This window comes from Chroicocephalus ridibundus, chromosome Z, assembly GCF_963924245.1.
Source record: "Chroicocephalus ridibundus chromosome Z, bChrRid1.1, whole genome shotgun sequence".
Classification (NCBI taxonomy): Eukaryota; Metazoa; Chordata; class Aves; order Charadriiformes; family Laridae; genus Chroicocephalus; species Chroicocephalus ridibundus.
The window spans coordinates 11,632,535-11,659,533 of record NC_086316.1 but is presented as its reverse complement, the minus strand read 5'-3'; the positions used below and the strand labels follow the sequence as shown (position 1 = coordinate 11,659,533).

The 26,999-nt window shown below is 42.8% G+C and overlaps 1 protein-coding gene across 1 annotated transcript in view; it reads left to right on the top strand.

Annotated features, from left to right (window-relative positions):
- The window catches only part of SVEP1 (sushi, von Willebrand factor type A, EGF and pentraxin domain containing 1), a 134,931-nt gene extending 108,191 nt beyond the window's left edge, over window positions 1-26,740 (top strand). The window contains exons 39-50 of the mRNA XM_063319541.1: window positions 49-274; window positions 1,350-1,505; window positions 3,288-3,351; window positions 4,059-4,232; window positions 5,212-5,385; window positions 7,339-7,512; window positions 8,987-9,163; window positions 10,023-10,193; window positions 15,441-15,536; window positions 19,353-19,448; window positions 22,049-22,142; window positions 24,109-26,740. Coding sequence (XP_063175611.1) covers window positions 49-274; window positions 1,350-1,505; window positions 3,288-3,351; window positions 4,059-4,232; window positions 5,212-5,385; window positions 7,339-7,512; window positions 8,987-9,163; window positions 10,023-10,193; window positions 15,441-15,536; window positions 19,353-19,448; window positions 22,049-22,142; window positions 24,109-24,139 — 1,633 coding nt within the window. The 3' untranslated portion in view covers window positions 24,140-26,740. The remainder of the gene's footprint in view (window positions 1-48; window positions 275-1,349; window positions 1,506-3,287; window positions 3,352-4,058; window positions 4,233-5,211; window positions 5,386-7,338; window positions 7,513-8,986; window positions 9,164-10,022; window positions 10,194-15,440; window positions 15,537-19,352; window positions 19,449-22,048; window positions 22,143-24,108) is intronic.
- The last annotated feature ends 259 nt before the right edge of the window (window positions 26,741-26,999 follow it).

Below are 26,999 nucleotides of genomic sequence, written 5' to 3'. Positions count from 1 at the left end.
TCATCCCTAGCTGTGTCTGTGTGGTCAGGTCTTCATGCTGTGTTGCAGATGCCTGGAAGGCTACACAATGGTGACAGAGGTGGATGTATGCATTTGCCGGGAAGATGGACAGTGGTCTCCTCAAAGTATTTCCTGTTGCCCTAGAAAGTGTCCCCTCCCAGGAAATATCACCCATGTAATCGTACTTGGGGACAACTTCACTATGAACACAAACATCACTTTGTCATGTGTAGAAGGCTATAGTCTGGTGGGGCCAAGCATATCTACGTGCAAGGTATAGTATTATTTGCACTGTTTTATTTTGCTGGCTTTGTTGAATTCAGGAGTCCTCCTCATGCCCTTGTTAGCTTTTGGCCCTTAATTGCACACAACAGAAAAATTTAAACCATGTCCTGCAAAATATAATAGGCTTCCTTGTTGCCTGGTAAGAGCAATTACTAGTTTTCCATGTCTAAATTTTCAGAACTAGAAATCACCGATTTCTTCTTCCATCAAAAACTAATGCTAATTCCTTTTTATTACATTTCAGGGAATAAATTATGTCTGATATTTTAAAAAAATTATGTCCAAGATTTCTAATGTATTTTGAGGGCTGTGTGCAGACCTCTTTTTCTCCAGAATAACAGGCAGCACAGATCGTAATCCACTGTGCAGCTGTAGAAATGTGAATCCTCTGTATGTTGAAAAGCAAACATCCTCATCAGTTCTGCTAGTAGCCTCTTGTCGCGTTAGCTGTGGACAACCTTGATTTAAGCTTGTAAATAGAGTCTTTAAAGTCCGCGCATATGAGAAAAGCTGAGCACGTGTGTTTTTGTAGAATCAGCACTCCATAAGGAAAGGTTTTCCCCCTATTTTGCTGCTTCAAAGATCTATGGAGGTAGGAGTAGATGTGTTTGATGAGCGTCACTTCAGGTACCAGACTTCCCGTAGAGAGTCTGGGAAGGCAGCTGAAGCACTTAGTCATGGTGTTAGACATTCAGCCAGGAGAGAAATACAGAACATGGAATCAGGCAGCTGTAGTTTTCGTTCTCCTGGTGTGTTCCCTGAGCTATTAGGTGACCTTGTACAAGCGAACTGGCTTTTTCAAGCTTGTATTTCCCCATTTACTTTTTGTTCCTTCTGTCTTGTAAGTCTAAGCTGAACATTGCTGCCAAAGCTGAGCTACAGTTGACATCTTAAAAGTGTTACTTAAGATTTTTATTAAAGATTGCACAGATATTACATTAAGCACATCTGTACACCCACAGCCGTTGGATGCTTCTACTATGATTTTACTAACTTTTTCATTTACATATGAATTAAGCATATAAAGTGGTGACTTCACACTTTTAATTACACTTATTTTTCAGGAGAGTGGCATGTGGGTGCCACCGTTTTCTGATGACATCTGCATTCCTGTCTCCTGTGGGACCCCAGAGTCTCCAGAGCATGGATTTGTGGTTGGCACTAAATACAATTACAAAGACGTGGTTCTTTATAAATGTGATTCTGGCTATGAATTACAAGTAAGCAAGCTCAAATCTCTGGCACTCTAAACCTTAAGTTGTCATTTTCAGTTGTTAAGTGATGACTGTGAGAATGTGTTATGTCTGGGCCATATTGATGTATTTCCTTAACTGCCACAGAAGTTGGGCATTTGTTGCTGTTGTTGTTATTGTCTGTAGAATGTTCCTGGTATGTCTGGGATAGTGCTTGAATGACTTCAGGGTATAATTGAAGCAAATATAAGCATGCTGTTAGGGATACATGTTCAGCAGTTACCTTTCAGTGTTGTTGTTTGGTTTTTTTGACTGAAGGTTGTTTCCATCCTCTGCAAGTATAGGGTTTCAGTGTCTTTCAAACTCAAAGCTCAGACTCAAAACTCGTGATAGACTCCACTGCCCTCAGTTCTATGACATCGCTAGATGGTATGAAAGTGCTATTTCTTGGTTTAGTAAGGCAAAGAGATTCCAATTTGTTCAATGGCACCTTTATTCCCTGATGGATAAGGGAACAAAGCTCTTTCCTGTCCATTGTTTTTATTATGAGTATTGGGCTCTTATCCCCCCTGCGCTCTGGAGCAGCACTGCTGTCCAGTTATCAGGACCCAGGCTAGCCAATTCAGAGCTGCCTCGGGTGTGTTTTCAAAAGCTGCAATGAATTCGGAAATGAAAGTATGTTGCTGTGGCACAGCATGGCCTCCATCATCCCCAGGTGATGGCAGAGTAGGACACAGTCATGTCCAGAGGTATGGGGTGGTGAGGTGTCTCCAGGACAGAGGCTGGGTCTTAACGCAGTGTTGTGTGAGTACCAAGCAAAACGCAGTATTGTGCTTCCTTTGTACTGTCCTAACACCAATAATAAGTTAAGAACTTCATGCATGTGAATTCAGCCTGTCAGGAGTGAATTCACTCAGTCACTCTGTAAAAATAAGGAGAGTTTAGAGAATGCTTAAGTAACAATAAATTTAATTTGCATTATGTTGCCACATATGTAATATCACTGGGGATGAAGGGGTGTGTTGGTATTTAGACAGGTAGAATTGCTGTTTCAAGTAATTTTTGGAGGTAATAAGCCAGTGCTTTCATGCAGTAAAAAGTCCTTCCAAGCTTTGTATTCCAGCTTCGCCATCTAGTGTCGGTCTGTCTCCCTGCTGTTGAAGAGAAGTCCTGCTTTTTTTTCCTTTGGGAAGCAGAATCTGTTGCATGTGATGCCATACAACACTCATGTCAAACAGCTTCCCTTGTTAGTGGGTTTGCTTTGTAATGGAAGTACATTACTTCAAGAGACAAATTTAGATGTTGTTCTGCATGTCTTGAAATAAAATAAGAAATAAATCCTGGGCTATTAGACCGGCTGTAAAGCCCATATGTAAGAAAGCATATTTAAAGAATGAGTCTTTGGGATGCGGTCAAATTTATAAAACACAAGCTTGTACTGTTGTTGAAAAAAATGTGAGTTAAATTTCCTTTAAGTCAGTCCTGGAAGGAGAAAAATTGTCATCAAAACACATTCCTGGGAACAAGAGTGGTAAAACTGACAAGAAAGATGATACTCCAGGGAGAAGGACAGGAGAACTCACTAACTGGCCCCACAAACTGTTGGTTTATAAACAATACCCATCACTTTGCAGGAGGGAGTTCTACCCTAAACTCTACTAGTAGACTTGGGCTGTGGTTTTTAATTGTCTATTTACATGGGTTGCACGTGGAGGGGAAACATCCTGGCCTTACTGGATATTAGAGTTGATGGGAGAAAAGAGCTGACTAAGTGAAGTTGTTCTTTGAGCATTTTCTTTTGCTTCACAGGGTAATGCAGAACGCACTTGCCAAGAAGACAAGCTTTGGAGTGGCTCAGTGCCGGTGTGCAGAAGTACGTTCCACCAGAGTTTATCACCTAATGTTGGTTAAGGTTGATTTTACACAGTAGAAAACACTAATGTTCATTTTGCTTTATAATTCATACTGTCCGCATTTTTCTAAAAATTTTTGGTAAGTACCACTGATAAAACTCTGGAAGAGTTGCAGAATTGTTGCTGTGTGCAGGTAATAGTGTGAAGGAAATCACTACACCTTTCTGCCTTGCTGTGGTATCCCTAAGAAAGCTGTGCAGACAGCTTCCAAGTTTAAATAGTTTTGATACTTGAGGTCATGATTTCTGGGGTTACTGAGGACCTCTGAAAACATTAGTTGCCAGGATACTCAGCATCCTCAAATGTAACTCTACAGATGCTCATTCAAAGGTACTTCACTTCTGTGAGATGTCTGATGCACACTAACTGCAGTGACGAAATAGGAGTTGTCTACACAAATACGTGGACTTCAGCTGTTGGCTGTCAGTGGCAACAGCAGAATTTCCCGAGGCTTCCTGCCAGCACAGCCACAATAGATTTTGTCTTTCAGCAGGAACTGGAAGCACCAAGCATGATACTCTTCTGCTACTCTGGGGCAAATATCGGTGAATACCCAGATAAATGCTGTGTTCTTTCCCTGTTTCTCAGAGTAAACCTTGTATAGGAGCTATGAACAGGACAGGCCATGTGCTTTATGTCTGATTGGAACATATTCTTTATGCTACAGGAGTATCATGTGGACCCCCGGACATGATAGAAGATGGATCTGTTCAAGGAGAGGGGTTCCTGTTTGGCAGTGAGGTTTTTTACAGCTGTGACCCTGGCTTTGAGCTACAGGGACCAAGCCGAAGGATTTGCCACGTTGACAAAAAGTGGAGCCCCTCCACCCCTTCATGCACGCGTAAGTAGCAAGTGGAACAACATGGTGGCAGTTTTCCAAGAGAGTAGGGGAACAAACTGAGTGAGTGTTTTTATTGGCTTCCTCCCATTTTCCCCCTCCAGCTGGAGGGCTGTAACAGAAGAAGCCAGAGGAAAAGCCAGCAGAGGAGTTCTCCTTGGCAGTTCCTCTCTGATCTGAAGGGAGCTCCTTTTGGCACATTAAAATGGCACAAGTGTAGCATTGTGCTCAGGTCAGTAGGGGAGGAGCATGGCCTGCTGTATTTGATGTGCCTTGCATTGTGGTGTGCAGAGCCTTGGACATCATGTGCTGCGTGGCTTTTCTCTGCCATGCCAAGGCTAATATATCCTGGCCATTCTATATATCTAGAAATCAAGATTCTGCTCCCTAGGATCAAATCTTGGCTCTCTGTGCAGCAGAAGGATGATTAAATGTGCGAGTATGGAAAGGATTTATGACTTATTTCATATGGCTTATAAATAAAATGCCAAGATTTTATAGTCGTTACCAATAAATCATTTCTCATCTTCTCATGGTGATGTCGTAGTCCCACCCCTTGCATTCTTCCCTCTCACCTTTGACCAATATGCCAGGGGCAAGATCCTTCTTAACTACTGTCATTTTTCTGGAGGATATCTTGAGATCACCTTCCACTCTACAGGGAGCACAGGAGACTGCAAATACAGCCTCTGGCCTGCTCAGAAGAAATATTCTGGATCACTCTGTTTGATTGAACACACCTAGTAGCCTGCAACACCATCAGATACACTTGGGCACATTCTCTTTCAGGTGTCTGCAGCCTTAACCCCAGGAGAGAGGATAGGCCAGGCATTGTATAACCATTCTCCATATAATACTCCCCAGCTTCTTTCTTCCCATCTTTCCATTAATTCAGTGTGTGAACAGAGGTGTCTGACAGTGTGTAACAGACAGAATGGCCTTCGTTGTCTGTATAAAACCAAAAAGTTTTCTTCTCTCCTAGGAATTACTTGTGGACTGCATCCCTCAATTGAAAAAGCAGAGGCCATTTCTACAGGAAGCACATACAGAAGTAACGTGACCTTTGTGTGCAACTCTGGATACCATCTTGTTGGGCCCCAGAATATCACATGTCTGGCCAACGGGAGCTGGAGTAAACCCTTGCCATTGTGTGAAGGTAACTCTTTGGTTTCATGGCATGGCACATTCTGATCTGAGATAAGCAATAGCTCCTTCCTTATGCATGCATATCTTAGGATCCAGGGATTGAGCTGCTTTCAGGAAACGATTCTGCAATATGCATTAAAAATGGTACCTGAAAAATGAAATGTGTCACAAGGAGCACTGCCTGTTACCGAGCCAAAAAGAGCTTAGGCATCATTTTTCTTAAGGTTTTAATCTGCAGTTTAACAAGCTTGATGAGACATGAGGTTACTTGCCATCTCAGACAATCAAACCCCTAACAAATGGTGATTGATTGCGAGGACAACTGACTTTTCTCCCAGTGGCCTTCTGTAGTCAATTATTAAGTTGATATTCTTTTTCTGAACTTTGGGCCCGAGTCCAAAGAACAGTCTCAACAACTCAGCCTTTAACCTCCAGACTCCTCACATGAAAAACCACCACAAATGCATGATGTGTACTATTTTGCAAATCACTGCTTTCAGGTGCTCCCTCGGTAGGTCCTGTTGTTTATGCCACAAAGCAGAGTGAGATCTGAGCAAGAACTGTCTGTGTCATATGGAGAGGGCAGTAGTGGGTGGAAACAAGGCTGTCAACACAAAAAGAGAACAAAAACTTAAGATGCCAAGTTTGAAGAGATAGCCAGTATTGTTGGATGATTGTTCAAAATGTAATGCATATAGAAGCTTACTAAATTGCAGTATCATTAACTTTTAAGTATGAGTGTTCTCCATTCCTGGCCTCTTTGCCATGAAAATCCAAAGTCTGGGCTTCACACTTTTCCTTTCCTCTCAGAAACACACTGCTTCGTTTCCTCCTGTCGCACTCCCTTTCAGGCTGTTCTTGTCCCTGCTGCATATACCTCAGGTCTCCCAAGCTATACTCCAGACCCAGCATCCTGCTTGCTTTTCATAGCTACTCCTGGCATTCTTACATGGAGTTGATATGTTGATGTCTCCACCGCCAACTGCACACAGAGAGAACCAGTATGCTGTGGCAGCTTCACCAAAGTAAGACAGATAATGATCTTCCTCTCAAGGCAGATATTAGGTTCCTGTCACCAGAGCCATAAAAACTGCATGAGGGCTAGGGACCATAAGATGTAGTGTTAGGCACCCACACAGTGCACAGATCACTGTGCACTACGGTGCCCTAATGCTTTGCAGACCTTACAGTAGCAACCTGGAAAGTTGACAGGGGACATCCACATCAAGAAGGAGGTCCCTAGTACCTAGCCAGGCACCTAAGAAAAGTCACACACTAGCAGTGCCAAACAGATGTCAAGAAGACCTTGAACAAGGTTGAGCAGAGCCACTTCACCAGCTCCTCTCTGTCTCTTGCCTGATGGCCTTGTGTCTGTCTCACAGCTTTATTCTTCAGTCATCCCATAACAGAGACCACCTAGGAAAATCAAATGGAAAATGGAACACAGAACACAGTCTCTTGTGTAGCAGTGGTAACCGAACTTGGACTGACTGCCTGCTGGCTTCAGAAACACAGCTGAGAATCTTGCAGGGGGCAATTACTAAGTGTCAACATCTTGCACCAAAGCCACCCTGCATCTCATCTGGTATTTCTTATCAGGTGAAAAGGAAGGCACAAAGTGCTGCAAGTTTCTGGATATCTGTCAGCGGCAAGAAAGAACCATTTCCATGTTCTGCCCCACTGACCCCTGTATGAAGTCACGAATGTGTCCTCTCCTTCCCAGCACTGCCACACTTTGCTGACCTGAAAAACATGTGGCTGTGGCTTTTATCCATCACTGGGAGGAGCTCCTTCCCTAGCTTGGCTACATTTCCTTCCCAGGGCTACTGAACTCTCCCTCAGTGCTGTTCATGATTTATTAGTCTGTGGCTGCTACTTTAAACGTATTGTGTGAGTAATTCAGGAATTGTTGGAAGTCCAGATCTAATATCAAGCTGAATTAATGAGAGCTCTTCCTTTGCAGAGACCAGATGCCAAGTTCCAGTTTCCCTGCTCAATGGGAAGGCGATTTATGAAAACAATACAGTTGGCAGTACAATAGCATATTTGTGTGAGAGGGGATACAACTTGGAAGGGGAACCTGCGGCAGAGTGCACAAGAGATGGAAGATGGAGTAATCCCTTGCCTCTCTGTAAACGTGTGTGTTTGCTTTGTAATGAAAATGTGATCTCAGTTTGTAAGCACTAAAGGCTAGGCTGCTCTTCATTTAAATTGACAGTAAATGAGAGCAGCTTCTGCAGATCTTTGTGGAAATGTACTGTAATTTTCTTCTGGAGTGACCATAAGCAGAATTTGTCACCTGTAGTTTAAAAAATTGGTTTGATCTACGTTGGGAGATTTGTTGGTGTGTATCCCATTTTTACAGAGGAACAAAGGGAGCAGTTACTGAGACATGTTAAAGCATTAACTTGTCTGAGTGGATTTTTGTGACAGTAAAAGACCAAGCTGTGTTCTGCATAGCTCCTTCTAGTTGGAAAGCTGACATAAAATGGAGTCAATTATAGTCAAGCACTTGATATGTGACAAATCAGGTGAGAGGAAAGTTTGGAGGAGAAGGCAAAAGGGGGATGTTATTGTTGTCTACAATTGACTATTGGGAGTGTGTAAAGAAAAAAGAGCCAGACTCTTCTCAGACGTGCACAGTGGTAGGATGAGAGGCATGGACACAAGTTGCAAGAAATGAAATTCCAATTAAGTATTTGAAGAAACTTTTCACCATCATAGCAGGCAAATGAAGGAACAAGGACCCAGAGAGGACATGAAATCTCCATCTTGGAGATACTCAAATTTCAGTTGGTCAAGTCCCAGAGCAACCTCTGACCTATAGTTGGCCCTGCTTTGAGAAGGAGGTTGGACTTAATGGATGTATAAATTATTCTGTGAAATAGCACCTTATGCACGTGTGCTGTGCATGCACCCCCTATATAGCCTTCCCTGTTGCTGTATGTGTCTGTAGCTAATTTTAAGATCTACTGTATCTTAGGGTGGTTAACTGGGACATTTAATTTTTGTATTACAAAGGACTCATAGGATTTTAGTTTCAGGAAACTGGCATCAATCTCTGCTGTATATAGAGTCCAACCTTTTCCACATTCATGATGACATCAATAAAGCATGCAAAAATAGCTCAACAAGCTTACAGCCAGCAATAAATAAGATTATCAGAGAAATTCTAAACTCTAATGAAGTCTTTACTCAAACACATGGATTTTTGCTGCTCTTTATTGGTCCAGCCCCTTAGAAAAAGAAGTAGGATAGGTCTGGCTCTTTTTTATAGTAAGGTTATAGTAAACAGGAAGGACAAGAGAGAATGGTTTGATAGTAACAAGTAGGATATTTGCCACTTAAATCCTTAGTATATCTTCTACTGGCATGTATGGTATGGTAGTATGGTAGAGTATGGTAGCAAGCCAAGTGACAGCAGAGAATCCAACCTTTTATTATTATTTTATGACCCAAATCTCATAACTTTACATCAAATTACACATTGGAGTTGTGTGCAGCATCCATTTCTATTGCTTTTGTTATTACTTGATTTTGAAATTTGCAGAAACTACTCTAAAGTATTCTCTTCTTCCATCCTTTTTCCCTCACACTATTTCTTTAAACAGCAAACCCTTGTCCTGTGCCTTTCGTAATCCCAGAGAATGCCCTTCTGTCCGAAGTGGATTTTTATGTTGGTCAGAACGTATCCATCAGGTGCAGGGAAGGCTACCAGCTGAAAGGGCAGTCTGTGATCACCTGTAAGGCGGATGAGACCTGGACTCCAGCAACAGCTAAGTGTGAAAGTAAGTACATAAGGTCCAGTTCCACAGGGGCTTAGTACTTTCTAGAGGGCTGATGATCACAGCTGTGTCACACAGGAGCATGACGGCACAGACATGTCAACACAGTGCTCCACCTAGGTGCAGTTATTCTGGAAGAGAGCTTTTGTCTACTATTGCCATTTGGAGAGGTGGGTCGCTCCAAGAGATTCAGGCACATAAAGGCAACCTAAGAAGCTCTACAGAAGAGCTATTTCTTCTTTCTTTCTAACAGAGTTGTTTCTTTAAAAGGATCCAGAATATATCTGTGTGGGTTGATGCCCCAAGAGCATTCATTCTTCTATCGACTATACCCTACTGTAATTTTATTCTCAATTTACCTTTTGAAAGCACTGAGCTTTGATTGTTTGTTGGATACCCTAAATATCCCAGGAATGATCCTGTGAGATTATGGGTGATGAGAGTTGTAGGGAGAGGTGCTGCCTTTTACTGTGTTTATTGACATTGATAGAATGCATAGTGTCCTTTTGCAGGCATATCTGAAAGCTGTTTGGCTTCTGGCAAGGAATATTGTTGCTGTCAGACAGCGACATCACCTCACTCTACAAAGTCAGTATAGGCTGGGACCATCTGAAAGTTTCTGATCTATATGGTGGATATAGCCATTGTTGCGTTACCTAAAACTGCTGTTCCTGGCCATCTGCCTGCTCACTGGTTCTCCTTGTGAGTGTCTGCACCATGAAGAAGTCCTGCTTATTGATTTCCCATCAGAGGTGTCTCTCTGGCACCTCGCAGGTCCTTTTGTGCAGTGCCGTCCAGGGTTAGAAACTGTATCCTGTAGGCATTGCAGCTCACCAGCCTCCGGGTGATTTCTTTTGTTTAGAGATATCTTGCGGCCCCCCAGCTCACATTGAGAATGCTCTGATTCGTGGTAGCTTCTATCAGTATGGAGACATGATCACCTATTCGTGCTACAGTGGGTACATGCTGGAGGGGCCCCTGCGGAGCATTTGCTTAGAAAATGGAACATGGACAACACCACCTACCTGCAAAGGTAAGTCTTTTTTATGAACAGAAGCACATCTTAACTTGCCATAAGCACGGAGGTGTCATCCTGGCTGCAATAAAAATGAAAATGAAATTTTTGCTAGTTTCAGTGCAGTCACAGTTTCACCCAGGGCATGTAAAGAGCAGGGTATTGCTTTCTTTCCAAGTGAAAGAGAGGACTTCCACAATTTTTCTCTTTAGTCCTTCCTAATCTTACTGTTCTGTTTGCTACAACATTGTATCCCACACCTAAGATCTTCCCTCCTCACATCTTTTGTGAGAAAGTGACAGAACCAGTCATCTTTCTGACATGCTGAGCTGTTTCACATAAACACTCACTGCCAGTCAGTTTTTCATAGGCCAAGATCAAGTACAGCAGAAAACAAAAGTGATCCAATGAGTGCCTAGTGTCTGTCACTGTGTTTAGAGCTTGGCAGCTCCTGAACATTGTTTTGCAATAAAATTCTTAAGGATAGGTTGATACAGCTCACTAAATAGTACACACTAAGTACTGCAGAAAAGTCATGGTTTTAACAAAATAACAAAGACAAAATGTAGCCTTCCGACCCTTGGCATACCAGCAGCAAAATGTCACTCTTTGGTTTGTTGAGCTAAAAAATTCAGTTGTTTATATTACAGAATTAATTCCTCTATACAGAAGATTCAAATAAATAAAAAGTTTTGAACAGAAAATGGGGGAAACCAACACAAAACAGAGATTATAAACTAAACAGATAAAAACAGATACAAGGATCTTCATATAGTAAAAACCAAGGATGAGGCGTAGCAAAAGGATTCCGGGGTCACAGGGCTTTGATGGAAGAGACCTTGCCATCTGCCATTTCCATATCAGAAGCTTGACCAGCCGCCTGCTGCTGGGTAGCTGTAGAGAAGTGAGTTAGCTGCATTCTGAAGCCTTATCTCAGTTGGTGTAACAGCAGCCATACTACAAACAGGCTTAGGTATTTTGTTTTAGAAATGTAGTAAAAGTGAAAAAGCTTAGGGCACATTAGTAGCCAGTTGCAAGCAGCTCCGTTCCCTAGGCTCAAGAATTCCCACAGAAGAGGGGAGGTGCCAGAACACTCATCTGGGAACGTTAGAGCCATCATCAAAGTTGTTAGGTCTGCCTCTCCTCCTGCAAGTTTCAGCTCCCTGTGTTGAAAATAGAAGCAACAATACTTCCTTGCTCCTTGGCTATTTTCTGTTTAGGTCAGAAGCCCTTTGGAGATGGAGAATTCCATGCTGTGCTAAGCCTGACTAATCAGGGCCCACTCATAATTTTTTTATATAAATTTTGATAGCAAAATATTATGAATTTTAAGACCTAGAGAAGCTGAGTTGCCCTGCTCTATGGATCAGTAGATCATTTTGAGGAGACCCAGAGCCAAAGAAGTGGGCTTTTAACTCCTGAACGTTTCAGGAATAGAAAAGCTGCTCCTGAAAAATGCGTTTCTCCCAGTTATGTGACGATGGCTTGCAGTTGCCATGAATAATCACCTCTCAGGTAGACAAGCAGAGTTTTACAGTGAAAGCACCTGAGTTTCTTCAGATGTCAAGGGGTATCCAAAAGTCCTGTTAGAAATTTACACTCCCAAAGCACCAAGCCCTTTCTGAAAAGTTTGACAAGTATCTCGTCATTTCTTTCTAAACCGTGTTGGCTGCAGAATTCTAGGCATTTCTGCATAATAGCTACTCTACCTAAGCTAGAGTTCATTAGCAAAATTATTTGGCTATTATCTCTTCAGATTATAACACTTCAGATTCTTCAGCTGCCCCTTTAACATCACTAGCTTTACTTTTTATTCTTATTTATTAGTTACACAGAACCCCACTTTATGCCAAGGGCTGTAATTTTCTGCTAAGAGAGGGTCTTGCCACTGGTTACTAGCAACCTGGAAGGGCTGATCTGCAAAGCATTGTCAAACGTGTATCCTGTTTGCAACACTATGGAGTCTACTAGGACTGACCAGAGAAATAAGCATTAGGAAAAATTATTTCAAAAAACAAACTGATGAGGTGGACAGATGATCAGAGTCTAATTGCAGGAAAACAAAGCAGAATAGCCTGCCTTTTGGTGTGTTAAGGGAGAGCAATAACAATTTCCACCCCTTTTTTCACCTGAAAGGGGAACTAAAAAGGACAAAAGATGTTTCTGAGAGGACTGACCTGTGTTTTTGTGACACATGTCAAAATAATCTTTCAAAACTGCTTTATAATTCATTTGAGGGATTTGCCTAACAAAAGGCCTACAGGACGCAAGCCTTTGTGGTCTACATCAGAAGCGACATGAAAGCACTCTTTGTAATGATTCATACTGCATTTCTTGTTTTTGGCTCTGTGAGTTGATTATTAATGTGTCCTAAGCCTGCTTGAAACGTTCTTGCCCGGTTGAACAGGTTAGTTAACGTAAATATTATAATTAAAAAGCAGACTTCGTTAGCTGCTTTGGGAGAGCTCTCACCACAGCTGCACTTGCCTGAATCAGTGCTGGTTAGAGGTTGCAGGCCAGATTCTGATCTGAGTTTCAGGGGTGAGAAGTATTAGCCTGGATCTGCCGATCGTAAACACCTGCAGGACTCCGCAGACTGTGTGCACACATGCACACAGCTTGTCTGACTCCAGGTTTTTTTCTCTCTGAAGTGCTCTAAAATCTGTCTTGTCTGTTTGGCTTCTGCCTGCATCTTGCTGATCGGGAGTGGGCAGTGTGGAGCTACCAACCAAACAGTTCATACCCTGTCAGCAAACAAGAGAATTATGTGAGGGCAACTGAGGCATGGAGGAAATTATTCACTTGCAACCACAGGAAAGCTTTTTGGCAAAGCTGAGAACAAATACCAGAAATTATTTTTTTGCCCTTCTTACCCATGTTTGTCTTGCAGCAGTGTAATGCTTTTGTATCCTGTGGAGATAACTATCAGGCATGGATTTACAAGGGGATCTCAAAGATTAAGATTGATACCATGGATGTGAGATGTGCTACCACTAACCGAAGTCACAGTTAATTGTGCCCATTCTCTCCCCAGCACATCAGGACTGTATTTGCCCTGCTTGCTTTTACAGTAGCAAAAAAAGAGAATGAGATCCCAGCCTAATTTCCTGCTGTAAGCCTTTCTCTAGTCTTGTCTGTTGAGTGAAGAATAATCCCCACAGCTACAGACAGAGAGTCACTGCCTGCCTAAATTGTTGTATAACAAGCGCACACCTAGGGATGATACTGACTTACTCATTCAGTTTCACAACCAGGACCTGGGCAGAAATCCAGGAAAAGCCTATCTCTGCCTGAGATCCTGGATTACTTAGAAAGATGGAGTTGCCATCCAAAGCGATTTCTGTAACTCATGAAATATCCACATCTTCTCCATTATCAGAGAGACAGAGAAAACAGATTTCAGAGACCATTTTTCATGGCCTTTGAATTTAACATGGGATATCATTTATATGTTTTTTTACCTTCCATCCCATTGTATGTTTGTGGGGTATCGTTTTAAGTGGCGTGGATCACGCAAAGCTTTAAATGGTTTTTGATTCAACTTTCATAAATTTTCATTGCACAAAGGAAATCTAGTTGGCACAGTATTTTGCTTTAGTCAACACCCAGAGACAAGCTGTCTGTGTAGTCACAGATATTTTCACAACAAAAATTGTTCAAAATACCTGTTAAAATATCGCAACTTCTGTGAACCTGCCAGGGCCTAAGGTCTTTTCCCATTCTCATTATCAACTGACGTTTGAAGGGAAGGCTCTTGAGACTGAAAAATAAAATGGCAAAAGTTTTGGCCTCATTTCAGCAGACTCCAAGCTGGAGCTTGCAGCTTGGCGTGGCTTAGCTGCAAGAGTGACTCAAGTTTGGCTCTATCAGGGGAAGAGTTGCATTCTTTCCAAAGTGGAGCTCAGGTCTGAACGGTGTTTCAGTGTGCTAAACCACTGTTTGTATTTAATACTAACATTGAATGAGATCTGAAACACTCAAAGCCTAAACTTGTATTTTGCTCACCTAGTAACTAATTAAAGATAGGATGCAATTAGCAGTTCACACCGAGTTTCCTCTGTTCATAACTACCACTAATTAGAAGTTAGTCTGATTACTTATTTGTTCTGTAGTATCGTCTCAAAGCCACAATTTTTGATCTTCTATATATAGTATGTACACCAACATGACAAGGATTGTACTTCCTCCAATGATCTTTAAGTCTAACATGTTTGTACTTAGCTTGCCACCTGATTTTGTAAAGTAGTCCTGGTTTTCCTGGATGTATTAGCCAAGATACGATACGATGTCATAGAAATGATGATGAAGTCCAAAGCCTGTCCAGTCCAGGCATCGTGTTGGGCTAGCCTGGTAGAGTCCGCTTCAAATTCCTCATTTTTATGATCAGGTGCTTATTAACCGGTGTGTGAGCCAAGGAGCACCAGTCTGCATGAATGCTAAGTGAAGTTTATAATCACACTTTGGGTTCCACAGGTAAACACTTCACTGTGCTACTGCTGCACCCTTGTTGGTCACTCCTCATTATGCTGGATGATAGTGCAATTAAAATTGCTTGTTCTACCACAGTGTTTAATCTTACTTTCAACAAACCCTATATTATGCCACATGGCATTATCTTGGTGTTTCATACCAAGGTTAGAAGAAATCTTGATTTTATTTTAGAGTTAATTTAGAAGTGGGGGGGGGCAGGTAACATGTTTGTCTGGGGTGGAGTTTTTTTTGGATGTGACCATCCAACCAATGCCTTATCCACTGAACAGTCCACCCATCAAATCCATATCTCTCCAATTTAGACAGAAGGATGTTGTGCAGGACCATATCAAAGGCTTTAGAGAAGTCCAGATAGATGGCATCTGTAGGTCTTTCCTTGTCCACTGATGTAGTCACTCCATCACAGAAAGCCACTGGGTTGCTCAGGCAGGACTTACCCTTGGTTAAGCCATGCTGACTGTCTCAAATCACCTCCCTGTCCTCCATGTGCCTTAGCATAGCTTCTAGAAGGATCTGTTCCATGATCTTCCCAGGCACAGAGGTGATTGATCATCTTAAAGAGTTCCTTTGCTCTTGCTCACGGTACCTAGTCAGACACACAGAGCCAGAAAACAATGTAGCCCTTGAAATCAAAGTCAAGGTATGTTTCTGAACCTCACTACATTTGTTTGTTCTACTCTAAACTTTACAACTGCAAAGACCTGTGCAAAATGCTGAATTGCTAAGCTTCTAATTAGCTGTCTTGGGTTTTTCATAACGTTATATTGTTTGCAGCTGTGTGTCGGTTTCCGTGTCAGAATGGTGGCATCTGTGAGCGACCAAATGCCTGCTCATGTCCAGATGGCTGGATGGGTCGTCTCTGTGAAGAGCGTATGTATATCATCCCTAAATGTAATTTTAAGGCTGTTGTAGGTAAGACAAGTGAATTTACTGCAGTGAACCAGGTGGGAAAATTAAAAGCATAAGAGACAAAACCGTAAAAATCACTACTTTATTCTGCTTGACAAATTAGAACACAAAGGACCGACTGATTGCTTGTGTCTGGATAAATGACCATGCCTTGACATCTCCAAACCAAAACAAGCACTTTTTTAATTGATGTGATGTTGTTTGTGGGTGTTCTTTCACTTATGGTTGAAAAACAGCCTGCTTCAGTTCTCTGAAGTCTGTTTCTAATAGTATGGGGGAAAGAACAGGGGTTAGAACAGAAGAGATGTGAGTGTACTGCTGATGGATGCATTTGTTTCTCGGCTTCCTTTTTTATCAGTCTGTGATTATGAACCTTATCAATTCCTGTTCAAGTAATGACCCAGGGGTCAGTACTGGGTCCAGTCCTGTTCAACATATTCATCAATGACCTGGATGAGGGGATAGAGTGCACCCTCAGCAAGTTTGCTGATGACACCAAGCTGGGTGGGGTGGCTGACACACCGGAAGGCTGTGCCGCCATACAGAGAGACCTGGACAGGTTGGAGATCTGGGCAGAGAGAAACCTTATGAAGTTCAACAAGGGCAAGTGTAGGGTGCTGCACCTGGGGAGGAACAACCCCATGCACCAGTACAGGTTGGGTGCTGACCTGCTGGAGAGCAGCTCTGTGGAAAGAGACCTGGGAGTCCTGGTGGACAACAGGATGACCATGAGTCAGCAATGTGCCCTTGTGGCCAAGAAGGCCAATGGCATCCTGGGGTGCATCAAGAGGAGCGTGGCCAGCAGGTCAAGGGAGGTCATCCTCCCCCTCTACTCTGCCTTGGTGAGACCGCACCTGGAGTACTGTGTCCAGTTCTGGGCTCCCCGGTTCAAGAGGGACAGGGAACTGCTGGAAAGGGTGCAGCGGAGGGCTACGAGGATGATTAGGGGACTGGAACACCTCTCTTATGAGGAAAGGCTGAGGGATTTGGGTCTCTTCAGTCTGGAAAAAAGACGTCTGAGGGGTGACCTTATCAACGCTTATAAATACTTAAAGGGTGGGTGTCAGGACGATGGGGCGAGGCTCTTTTCAGTGGTGCCCGGGGACAGGACAAGAGGCAATGGGCACAAACTGGAACATAGGAAGTTCCACCTAAACATGAGGAGGAACTTCTTTACCCTGAGGGTGGCAGAGCACTGGAACAGGCTGCCCAGAGAGGTGGTGGAGTCTCCATCTCTGGAGACATTCAAAACCCACCTGGACATGTTCCTGTGTAACCTGCTCTAGGTGACCCTGCTCTGGCAGGGGGGTTGGACTAGATGATCTCCAGAGGTCCCTTCCAACCCTATGATTCTATGATTCTATGATTCTATGATTCTAATACAACTGTGTCATCTTTTCCATGCTGTCCTTCCTCACCTGTGTGCCTGTGGCCCACAAATTCTGGGCTGGGTCTTTGTGGTCTTGATCTCTGAATAGTTAGAGAACTGGACCTGTTCAGATTGAAAAGAAACAAATCTGACTCTTGGGCCTGTCAGAGATTCCCTGGGTGACATGGGAGATAGCATTTTATGCCATGTTCCCCATTTTCTTCATTATGATCTTAGCACAAGGAGTTTGGGAGGGCTAACCCTTTCATGCTGGCATAGCTGCTGCACGAGAAGCCTTATTACTGTACACATAGTTAGTCATGGGTCTGTGTGGATAGAAAAGGAAAGTACCCTTATTGTATTTAGTACTCCGTGTGGCACTGACTTAAAAGCTTTAGCTGGACATCTTTTAAAGCTGTCCAAGAGCACCTGAAGCTGAGGTGTTGTCACTGTCCCTGGCTCCAAGTATACATGGAGACCTACAAAAAGATAGGCACCTCCTCCTGTAGTTCATGGAGAGGAATGTGGCTCATGCATTTTGCAAGGTAGATGTATCACATCTTAAAATGGTCCTCTGAGGTCCTCCGCAGCTTTCGAGTCTTCTCTGTGGCAGTGTCATTTCCACATGGCACAAATTCGTTGTAGATACAGAACGAGGAGAAGTAGTTCGGCAAGTTTTGTCCTTCTGCACTTACAGAAACTCCAGCTATGTTGTGCATTCACACAGCCCCCTTTTGCTGCCCCTGTGTCTGTCACTACCATCACGGCCAGACACACAAACTCAGCCCTGTGCATTTCACAGTTTCAGCAGAAGAGGGCTGAGCCTGTGCCTGGCAGAATTGCGTTTGGTATGCCACAGTTGATTTCCTTATCTTACAATTAGTAATAATATTTAATGCATTCTTCAGGACCAGAGGACAAATTTTCTGCCCCCAGTCCTTTTGATCTGTCATCCCAATTCAGACCCTGTTTTCCCGTATGAGGAAAATGAACAGGCAGCTGACTAGCCAGATCACACTTCATGCAGATACAGGCACTAGCTCTCTTTTTTCTCTTTTTTTTCTTTACTTTGGCATGGGTAGTGAGGAAAGGAGAAAAGGATTCCCACCATTGGTTAGTGCCACCTCAGTTTTGCAGCATTGCTTGTCTAGTAAGGTGCACCTTTGAACAGAAAAGATAGGTTTAGTCTTTGGACTTGAGGGCCTGTTGTGGAAGTCAAAGGGATTTTTGAGTGCTAGCTTTGGGCACCAATCTGTCAGGATCAGGCCACAGGTGAGGCCACAGAGCTCTGACAGAGTTCAGTCACCTTGTGGTTCACAGTACATTTCACAGATAACAAGATAAACTCAACTTCTTGAGAGAGGCCTGACCACTCTAAAAGACATGCAGAGCGCTACTAGTTAAATGATATAGACAAGTAATTCTTGGTGACAGGGGTTAGTCCCATGGGATCTGTGGAAGTTCAATGTTCTTTTCTTATCCAGCCTGACTGCACCTGCTCAGCTTGACCTCTGCTGTGCAGCAGAAGAGAAAGAACTTCCGCATCAATCCTCTGCAACCCCCATCCACCTTCCCCGTATAAAACTCTGCTGGAAGTGCCACTCAAGGGTCTAAATTTGAGACCCAGCTCAACTCTTGCTCTTATTAGAGCATGTTCACAGAATATTTCATTCCATTAGGGTAGTGGAGATGGTAGTTTTTTTGAAGGTACTTAAGTCATGACCATTGTGCACATTGGACAATTTTGCAGGTCGTCTGCTCACAGGAGCAGTATAGCTTGATTGGTGCCTCAGTCCTGAGGCCTTCAGCGGCTTGGTATCTGCTTTTTCTTCCCCAAAGCTTCCAGCCACAGTCAACCTGTTGCACCCAAAATGCCTTCTATCAAAGCTGTCTTTCCATGGGGAGCCTGTGGTATCACCTGCCTTGGCATGTTTTCACTGCCCCAGACCAAGTGCTTTTCTATGGGCAGTGCATAGATTAATTGATTTGGCCATTGCCTTGTGGGACTCACAAACAATCCAGTTGTTTGTAATTAAAGCATGAACTGATTTTGTTAGCCTCTGTCACAGAAGTGGGACATGTCTGTGGGTATTACACATGAGAAATAAACAAACAGCCCTGCTCATTTCCAGTGAGCACAGAGCCTACAGGCATCTGGAGGACTCTAGCAATTGCTCCAGTCTGTCCATTTGTTTGTCATCATTCCTTCTCATTTCTCGCTGCCATGCCAGTCGTATTTGCTGCTCATGCCTTGTGGGTAGATCATACTCAACTCTGCTGATACTGCATGCAAGCACTTCAAGGGGAAGTAGAGTTTCTAATTAAACACAGGTTCTTTTCTTGCACATTTTATTCTTTGCTTACATGGGAGGTAATTCTTTTCACTGGTTCTCTTCTCCTCTCCTTAGCAATATGCATTCTGCCGTGTCTCAATGGAGGTCGCTGTGTGGCCCCCTACCAGTGTGACTGCCCCCTTGGATGGACTGGATCGCGCTGCCATACAGGTAAAACTCTTTTCACCTGTATTTTTTCTCACTTTTTGTGACTCTACTATCAATCCCTAGCACCATTCAATAATACTCTGTAGAACTACTAAGCTTCTCACAGGAAAACTCAGGCCTGCAACAATATTCCTGGAGGATTTGCTGTCCGCAGCTGCAAGCTATTTTCAAACTAGTCCCTGGTAAGTCTTTAAAATCCTCAGAAAAGTTTGCTCCCAGAAAGGACAGACAACATTCACAAAAGTGCTGTCTGGAAGAAGCAGGGCAGAGGAGAGAGGATTTCCAAAGAGAAGAATGAAACTAGACTGTCCATTCCAAGAAGAGTTAGAATTTCAGTTTCATCTTCAGCACATGACGGTCACCATCACACTCACAAACAAGCTGCAGGTACTACAGAGGTTTTTCACCACACAGCTGTCTGATTTGGGGGACTCCCACTTACTGCCTGTGCGCTGAGCTAGGCAAGAGGGCAGAGCAAAGCAAGGATTTGCTTAAGGATAGTTGAGTTTAATGGGTACGTGGTACCTATGTAAGGTACCATGTACACGGTATGTGGGTACCTTACATTAGGTATCATCTAAGTTCTCTGAACAAATTTAACGTGTGCTGCATTTTACTAGATGTCTTACATGCACCTAACTGAGGCTGAAGGGCATGTAGCACACCAAAATAGTGAGGGGTAGTGAGGGGAGTGATTCTAGGCGCCAGACCTGTGTCCTGGCAAGTCAGCTTGTGTCCGATGAGGCTGATTTGCAATTAGGGATACTATTTGAACCCAAGTTTGGGATATATGGTTCCAGACCAAGGCTAAACAAATGTCAGTTTTTGAAAGGCTTGTCCCTGTGGAAATAGCCTGTAAAACTCATAGCAATTGAGTGATTGTTGAAATGTCTTTCAGTTGTTATTAAATCTCAATCACTAATGAATGTTAACTATTTTTAAAAATTTTTGTGCAGTTCACTGTATTTTTATTGTCCGGGTGCACCTTAACTGATTGTTAACAGGGCCTTAACATGAAAGCCTGATTTTGCCTTCCTGCAAGATTTTGGAGTGGCTGATTGGGTGAACTGGAGGAGGAAGTCATGCTTTTGTTAACAAATGTTCATATTATTTGTTCAACTGATAAGAATAATGAGTCTGCAGGATAAGCAGCAAACCCAACCATCCTTCAGCAAATTGAAATTCTGGAGTGAACATTTTAACTGAGAACTACTGTTTTCTGAAGGGACAATTGCGTAGCACATAATGCATCATTTCCTCTCATATTTCACAAACTTTACAGCTCTAATAGTATAGGTCATTGAGGAGAATAGATGCCTTTTTCGCTTTTGGGCTAGCTAAAGTGAGAGCTAGTGAGAGCTAAAGATGTTTCATTCCAGAATCAGAAGTAATTTTCAATGTCACAAACTTGGTGCACTTAATTGCACAGGGATGGTCCATGTCTATAATCACCTGCCATTATTTGTTCATGTTTGGCCCAGAGGAATCATAGTAGTGTTTTTCCATCTCCTTTCACATTCCTGTGGTTACTTATTTCCATTTCCTGTAATTCCATTTTAATCAGTGTTTCCATATGGATATTTCTTGCAAAAATATTACTCAGCATTTGTCCTCACTGGTATCTTTAGGTCTTTCCTCTAGATACGGCATTATCTGCTTAAAAGACTTCATGTCTTTCAGCTTTCCTGCAATATAAATGTCTCTGTTCGAAGTACCTCATTAAGAGAGTCTCTAAATGTGTTCTCTAAATTGTTTGGTGCTTTATCTTCCAGTCTCAAAATTGTTAGGAAGACTTGAAGCCTTGACTTTTGTTTTGCTACTTGCTACCCTTGGGCTAGGCCGTCACCCAAAAGCAGATGCAGCCATTTCACAGCTGGCCCAGCATGACCCTGTCAGGCAGGCTAGTGTTTGTTCTCTAATTCAAATGCCTGGTACCGCCTACTTACACCTCCTATGGTTATCCAGTGTCTTTCAGGCATCTACTGTCATTCTCTGCTTCCTTTCCTTGTCTCCATGCAGGTTGCCATTGACGTGCCTCCTGTTGATCTGTAAACGGCTTTCTGACCTTTAACTTTCTCTGTTTATGCTGCCTCATTCTGTACTTTTTTACCACATCTGGTGTCTGCTTGTCCTGGCTGCTTTTTAGCTGTCACATTCCTTTCATATAAACCCACATTTTCTTCCTAGAAATAAGGCCTGTTCTCCTGTTGATCTTCTAACTCTTCTCTCCTGTTTCCTCCTCCTGCTTCCACTTGCATTCCTTTTTTTTTGCCTCAACTTGAGGCAAAAAGAAAACAATTTTTAAGGCAACATAAAATAATACATTGGCTGTTTCATGCAGCTCATACGCTGCAGCAAAAGCGCAATAGCAACAAGCAGCAGAGAGTGTCAAATCACATTCAGCAGAGACGTCCTTCTGAGGCTGCCCTTTCCAGAGCAAGCCATCTTTTACAACAGACTCACAGGTGCTATTTAATGTTGTAGTTTTGAGAGTAGCCTGTTCTTAACAGAATAATGCAGGCTGGATTTTCAGTGCCCTGGCTCCTTAATCCGCTTGTTGTGGGTGTGCTCATTAATGCAACTCTGTATGTGTCTGTACGCAGCTGTTTGCCAGTTGCCTTGCTTAAATGGTGGGAAGTGCATACGACCAAATCGATGCTATTGTCCTTCGTCATGGACTGGACATGACTGCTCTAGGTAAGTGTTGCCGAGGGCTGTCCCATATCTAGGCTGAATCACACCCTACTGTACTCTATATCTGAAGAATGTGCAATTAATTTTGCGCATTTTGAGCATCTCTAGATCCTGTAAATCAGTCGTCATCGGGTGGCTCCTGATTTATGGGCAATCTGGAAAGACCGTAGAGAATAATCTGCAAAATGATTGCCAAACTTCTAGAAAACTCAGGAAGTGGTACATTTACATGTAAGCAGACAGGCAAACCCGCAAGGTTTAGCCTTATTTTTAATGGTGGAAATTGAGATGTTTGTTATAGTCTGATACAGAATGTTCTTAAGGAAATTTGGAAACTTGTGTACAAGTGTTCATTTTGAATTGTATATACCTCAGCTCGGTCCAAGTTCAAGACTAGAGCCATGCAACAGATGTTATAAATAATAGCTCTTCTTACACCTAGTGTTGGGTGATGTAATCATTTAAAGAGTACAACACAGTGTCTCTGAGTCAAGTCCCAGTTCAAGCCACCTGGCAGTGGAGTCCCTGTATCAAGAGGCCCAAGGGCTGGGCTTAGATCTGGTTCACATGTGCTCTCTTTTAGAGAGTTTTAACAGTACTTGTGTTTGGGTTTGCTGATTCGTGTCTAATGGGGCCAGTAGCAGACTGGCTTTGTTTTTTAAAGTTAACTTGTGAAGTTTGGGTGTTTAGCTTCGAGGTCAGTCTGAACAGGACCCAGTTTTTCTTTGGAAAGATGTTTTATTTTACACTGCCATTAAGAGCCATTTACAGCCCTGAACAGGGAAGGGTGGTGGGATGGCAATGATATCGTTGTGGTCAGGATGCAGCATGAGTCCTCCTGCTCCCTGCATGGAATATTAATGAGGGCCATGAAAACATGCTAGCAAAAATATTTATACCTCAGCTCACACAGGCTCCTACTGAACACATTGCTCATTATCTTGGAGAGGTAAATAAATAACAGCTGAATATTAATATTTTTATTCAGGATACAGACAAAGACGTTGTACATTTTTTCTATTCTTCTTTCTGGACAGGGAGTGACAGAAATTCCTCCCTGACTCTCTGAGATGCTGTTTATCTTAAAGCTATAGAAAAGGTGCTTGTTTGAGAAATCACATTGTCCAAAACGAATAGTTTCCATTTGTCATCTGTGATTATATAAGCCTAAGTGAAGCAACTTAAATGTACTGCCAACAAACAGTATCAAGCTTTAGAATGTAAGCTACACATAAAAAGTCTGATAGTATTTCCATTCAGGACATGAAGCAGAGAAGCCGAAATCCAGTGGACGTAGCAGACAAAAAATATGGAGTTATCACTGAGGCAAAGAAAAGTTTCAGGCTATTGCCAAACTGGACTCTGGACTCTTCTTGTTTCGTTTTTTTTTTTTGTCCAAGTGCTGCGCTGTGAAGTCTGAGAGAGCATGGATCAAGTCTGAGAGGCTGGCAGTCTAGCAGTTCATCCCTTCAAAAGCTGTTTGAGAGGAAGTTTTACACCCAGAACTGGGGCAGTCAGTGGAGGAGAAGAGACAGAAACAAGCACTAAGATCTGCTTCGTATTTTGTTAAGGTTTGCCCTCAGCTGCCAGTGGCTCTTTATGGGTTATGATGCTGCGCTGAGGACTCAATACAAGCAAAGCAGGAGTAAATGCCATGATATCAAAGATACGCTGTTGCAGGTTAACTGGGTGTGACTTATAAGGGGAAGCTGAAAGGGCCAAAAGGTTTTGTCAGCATCCAGGGCAAGATTAGCTCCAAACCACTCTGTGATGGGTCATGACTTGTATTAAATGCCAGATCTCTCTATTCCCCACGTCCACTCTTTTCCCTGTCAATATGCCATCTTGAGCTGTGGCACTCTAATCCCCGGTGTACCTGCAGACACCATCTTCTTGTGCCTCACTGTTGATCTTGTTTGGTATGTTCAGTACAGCACTGATTTTATTTTGTTTGGCTTTTTTGATGCAGGAAACGGAAGACTGGATTCTATCCCTTTTAACATCAGAGCAGCAGTTCTACCTTCAGATATTTCTTCAGCCTAGGCACCAGGACTTGGAATCTAATGCGTCGTAAATCAAATCCATTGCTTCCCTTCCCCCTCAGCTCCCTTGTTTTGTATTTTATTTTGTGGTACATTTTTTACTATGCCTTTCCATTTTTAAAGAAATTCATCTGTATTTCTCATTTACAAAAGTATTATCAAATATATGCTGCTACACACACCATACACACATACACATAAAGATTCCTACTGTCCACTGAGGAAGTGGTTGTGTATAGTGAGGTCCCTCCCATTTCTTACATACTGTCAGCTAATTAAACCATACTATACTGCCAATCATGATTAAACAGGATGTGGCAATTCTGCTTACCATCAGCCAAAGCATAACTGAGTCCAGCGACTCAACAGTAAAGAATAGTTACGCAAGGCTAACTGAGCCGCTAAACTTTGCATTGGGCCTATTTCTGAACTCATTTTGATGTAAATTGGAAGTACATGTGATAAAGTCCATGTTGTAACCACAGTTTCTGGTGGGCATAAGAAGAAGATTCTGTAATGTATATTATGTGACATTAACATAATTGGAGAGTGACTTAGTGGAAGGCATCAGCATGAATTTTACCTGAGATTTATTGGTAAAATAGTCAAAAAAGATGAGAGAACATCATGTCATTCAGAGAAAGATGGGCCAAGTCTAGCCAACAAGAGCCTTTGAGGCTTTTTTGGCTTAGGGGCAGTTCAGGTGTAGCTCTAAAACTGGATAATCCAGGATCCAGCAGTGGAAAGCAGGAGGACCACTGAAACTTGCGCTTCCCACTTGCCATGGGACAAACCACCTGCCTGCAACCAATATCTCCTTCCTGTGTAAATGATGAAATACATGTCTAGCCGCTGTCTGCCAGGTGAATGCTTTTGATACATGGGGTGTGGGTCCCAGAGTTTCACTGCCCCTGAAATGGAAAGAGAAGACACCGGTTATGTTTACAGGTGAAACTTTGCTATTTGCTTACAGAAAGGTTGTATTTATGTTATGCAGAACTCTCAGAGAACTGGAAAAGGCCTCTCTTGAGTACACACACAGGCAGAAGTGCTCGGCTGAGTGAGAAATACTGAGAGTACACATGCTGTCAGATATCTCTTTCTCTGTTGATCCCATTGCATCTGAGGATAACACACACCTGAGTGCCATCGTTAAGTCATGCTCTAATGAACTGAGATGCTAAGATTTCCCTATGGTTAAGCAGGGTGGTGGAATTACAAGGTGGAAATCACATGCATTTTTTGAGGTCAGATGTTTGGTAATTATTGTTGGTTACCAAAAAGTCTGATCTATGAAAGAAGATGTTAGAGTGAGAACCTAAGAGTCATTGATCAGAAGCTCCATTTTTCCCAGTAATAATAGAAGAGCATGACTTGCAGTCAGCACTGGGAAAGAAGAAGCAGAAATAAATTTTACCTTCTGTAGCATTCCTGCTTAGTTACCCTCCGGATTTAGAGTGTGCACATCCTGCCCCACCTCTCCCTCCTTTATAGATTAACCTTCCTTTTATGAATGCATGAACTCGGACACAGGAAAGTGATGTGACACCAAAATGAGCTAACAGTTACAGTAATAGGGCACTAGTAAATACTGACACATAACTGATGGCCGTTACCCAAGACCAGAAACGGGGAAGAAGGAAACAAGCACAGTTGTGAGCCAGGAAGAGCTTTCATCCAATTAAAAGAAAAACTGATAGGTAAAGAATAGGAGTCATTAGGGGATCAGATTAATGTGAATGTAGATTCCTTCCCAGTGGGAGCTGCAACCAGCTGAAGAGTTGTCGTTTCAGCTCCCACAATCTTCTTTTTGTAATGGACTCTGCTAGCACGTAGCAACAATCTTCTGTCTCCCAGCTAGCTCCACAGCCATCGATGTTTACAGCTTTGACTGAAGTTAGTGTTCAGTAAATAATGTCTGGATTTCAACCCAGAGTCACCACCATTTGTAGGCACTTTGTTCCTTGACCTCCTTGCTGCCGTAACGACATCTGAATGGAAGGTGCAGTGAGCAACACAGGACTTCTCAAGCAAAAGAGTGCATGGGTGAGAAAAGCAGATCTTTATTTATATGTCACTCTCATGTTTTGGTCCCTTTTCCAGTGTGCTTCTCTGGTGTGTGCGCTGACTCTGCCCTGGTGTTCTCCAGAGCAGAACAGCGGCGGTGAGGACAATGCTTAGAACTGGCAGGACATTGTTGGAGACTTCGGGGCTGCAGGATGGCTTTCAGCAGTCCAGTGTCACACTGGTGACTAGTACATGGAGTCCTGGGATCAAGCCAGTCAACACATTTCATAAGGAGATGTGGTGGTAGGACAGAGTAGCTGAAACTAGAGGCTGTTACATTAGTGCTGTTGATGATGTTTTGATACTTGCTGGAACACTTTCCCCTCCCTACCCAGTACTGTATTGTCATTTATGTCACTGCTTGTTGTGTGTTTTGAACGACTTCTGTGTGATGCACTTTACACTGTAAATAAAGTTGCACCCTCTTTAGTACCCATACAGAGGCAACACTGCACTTTTCTTAATGCCTCACAATAGAAATATCAACCTACCCTTTAGGACTTGCTGGCAAAGCCCGAGTGTTAGGGAGATGGAACTCCACTCAAAGGAAAAGACACAATAATTGCCAGTAATCTTAAAAGGATCTGCTGGATTAGTCCAGGTTTGATCCTCAGATAAAAATGCAGTTAGCACCTAATTTTTAAAATCCTTTCTGTTGGAGCATATTTTAAAATTAATAAGGGCCAAATTTACCACTGGCATAAACAGATGCATTAAAACTGCTTCACTCACTACTCCACTACCAGATGGT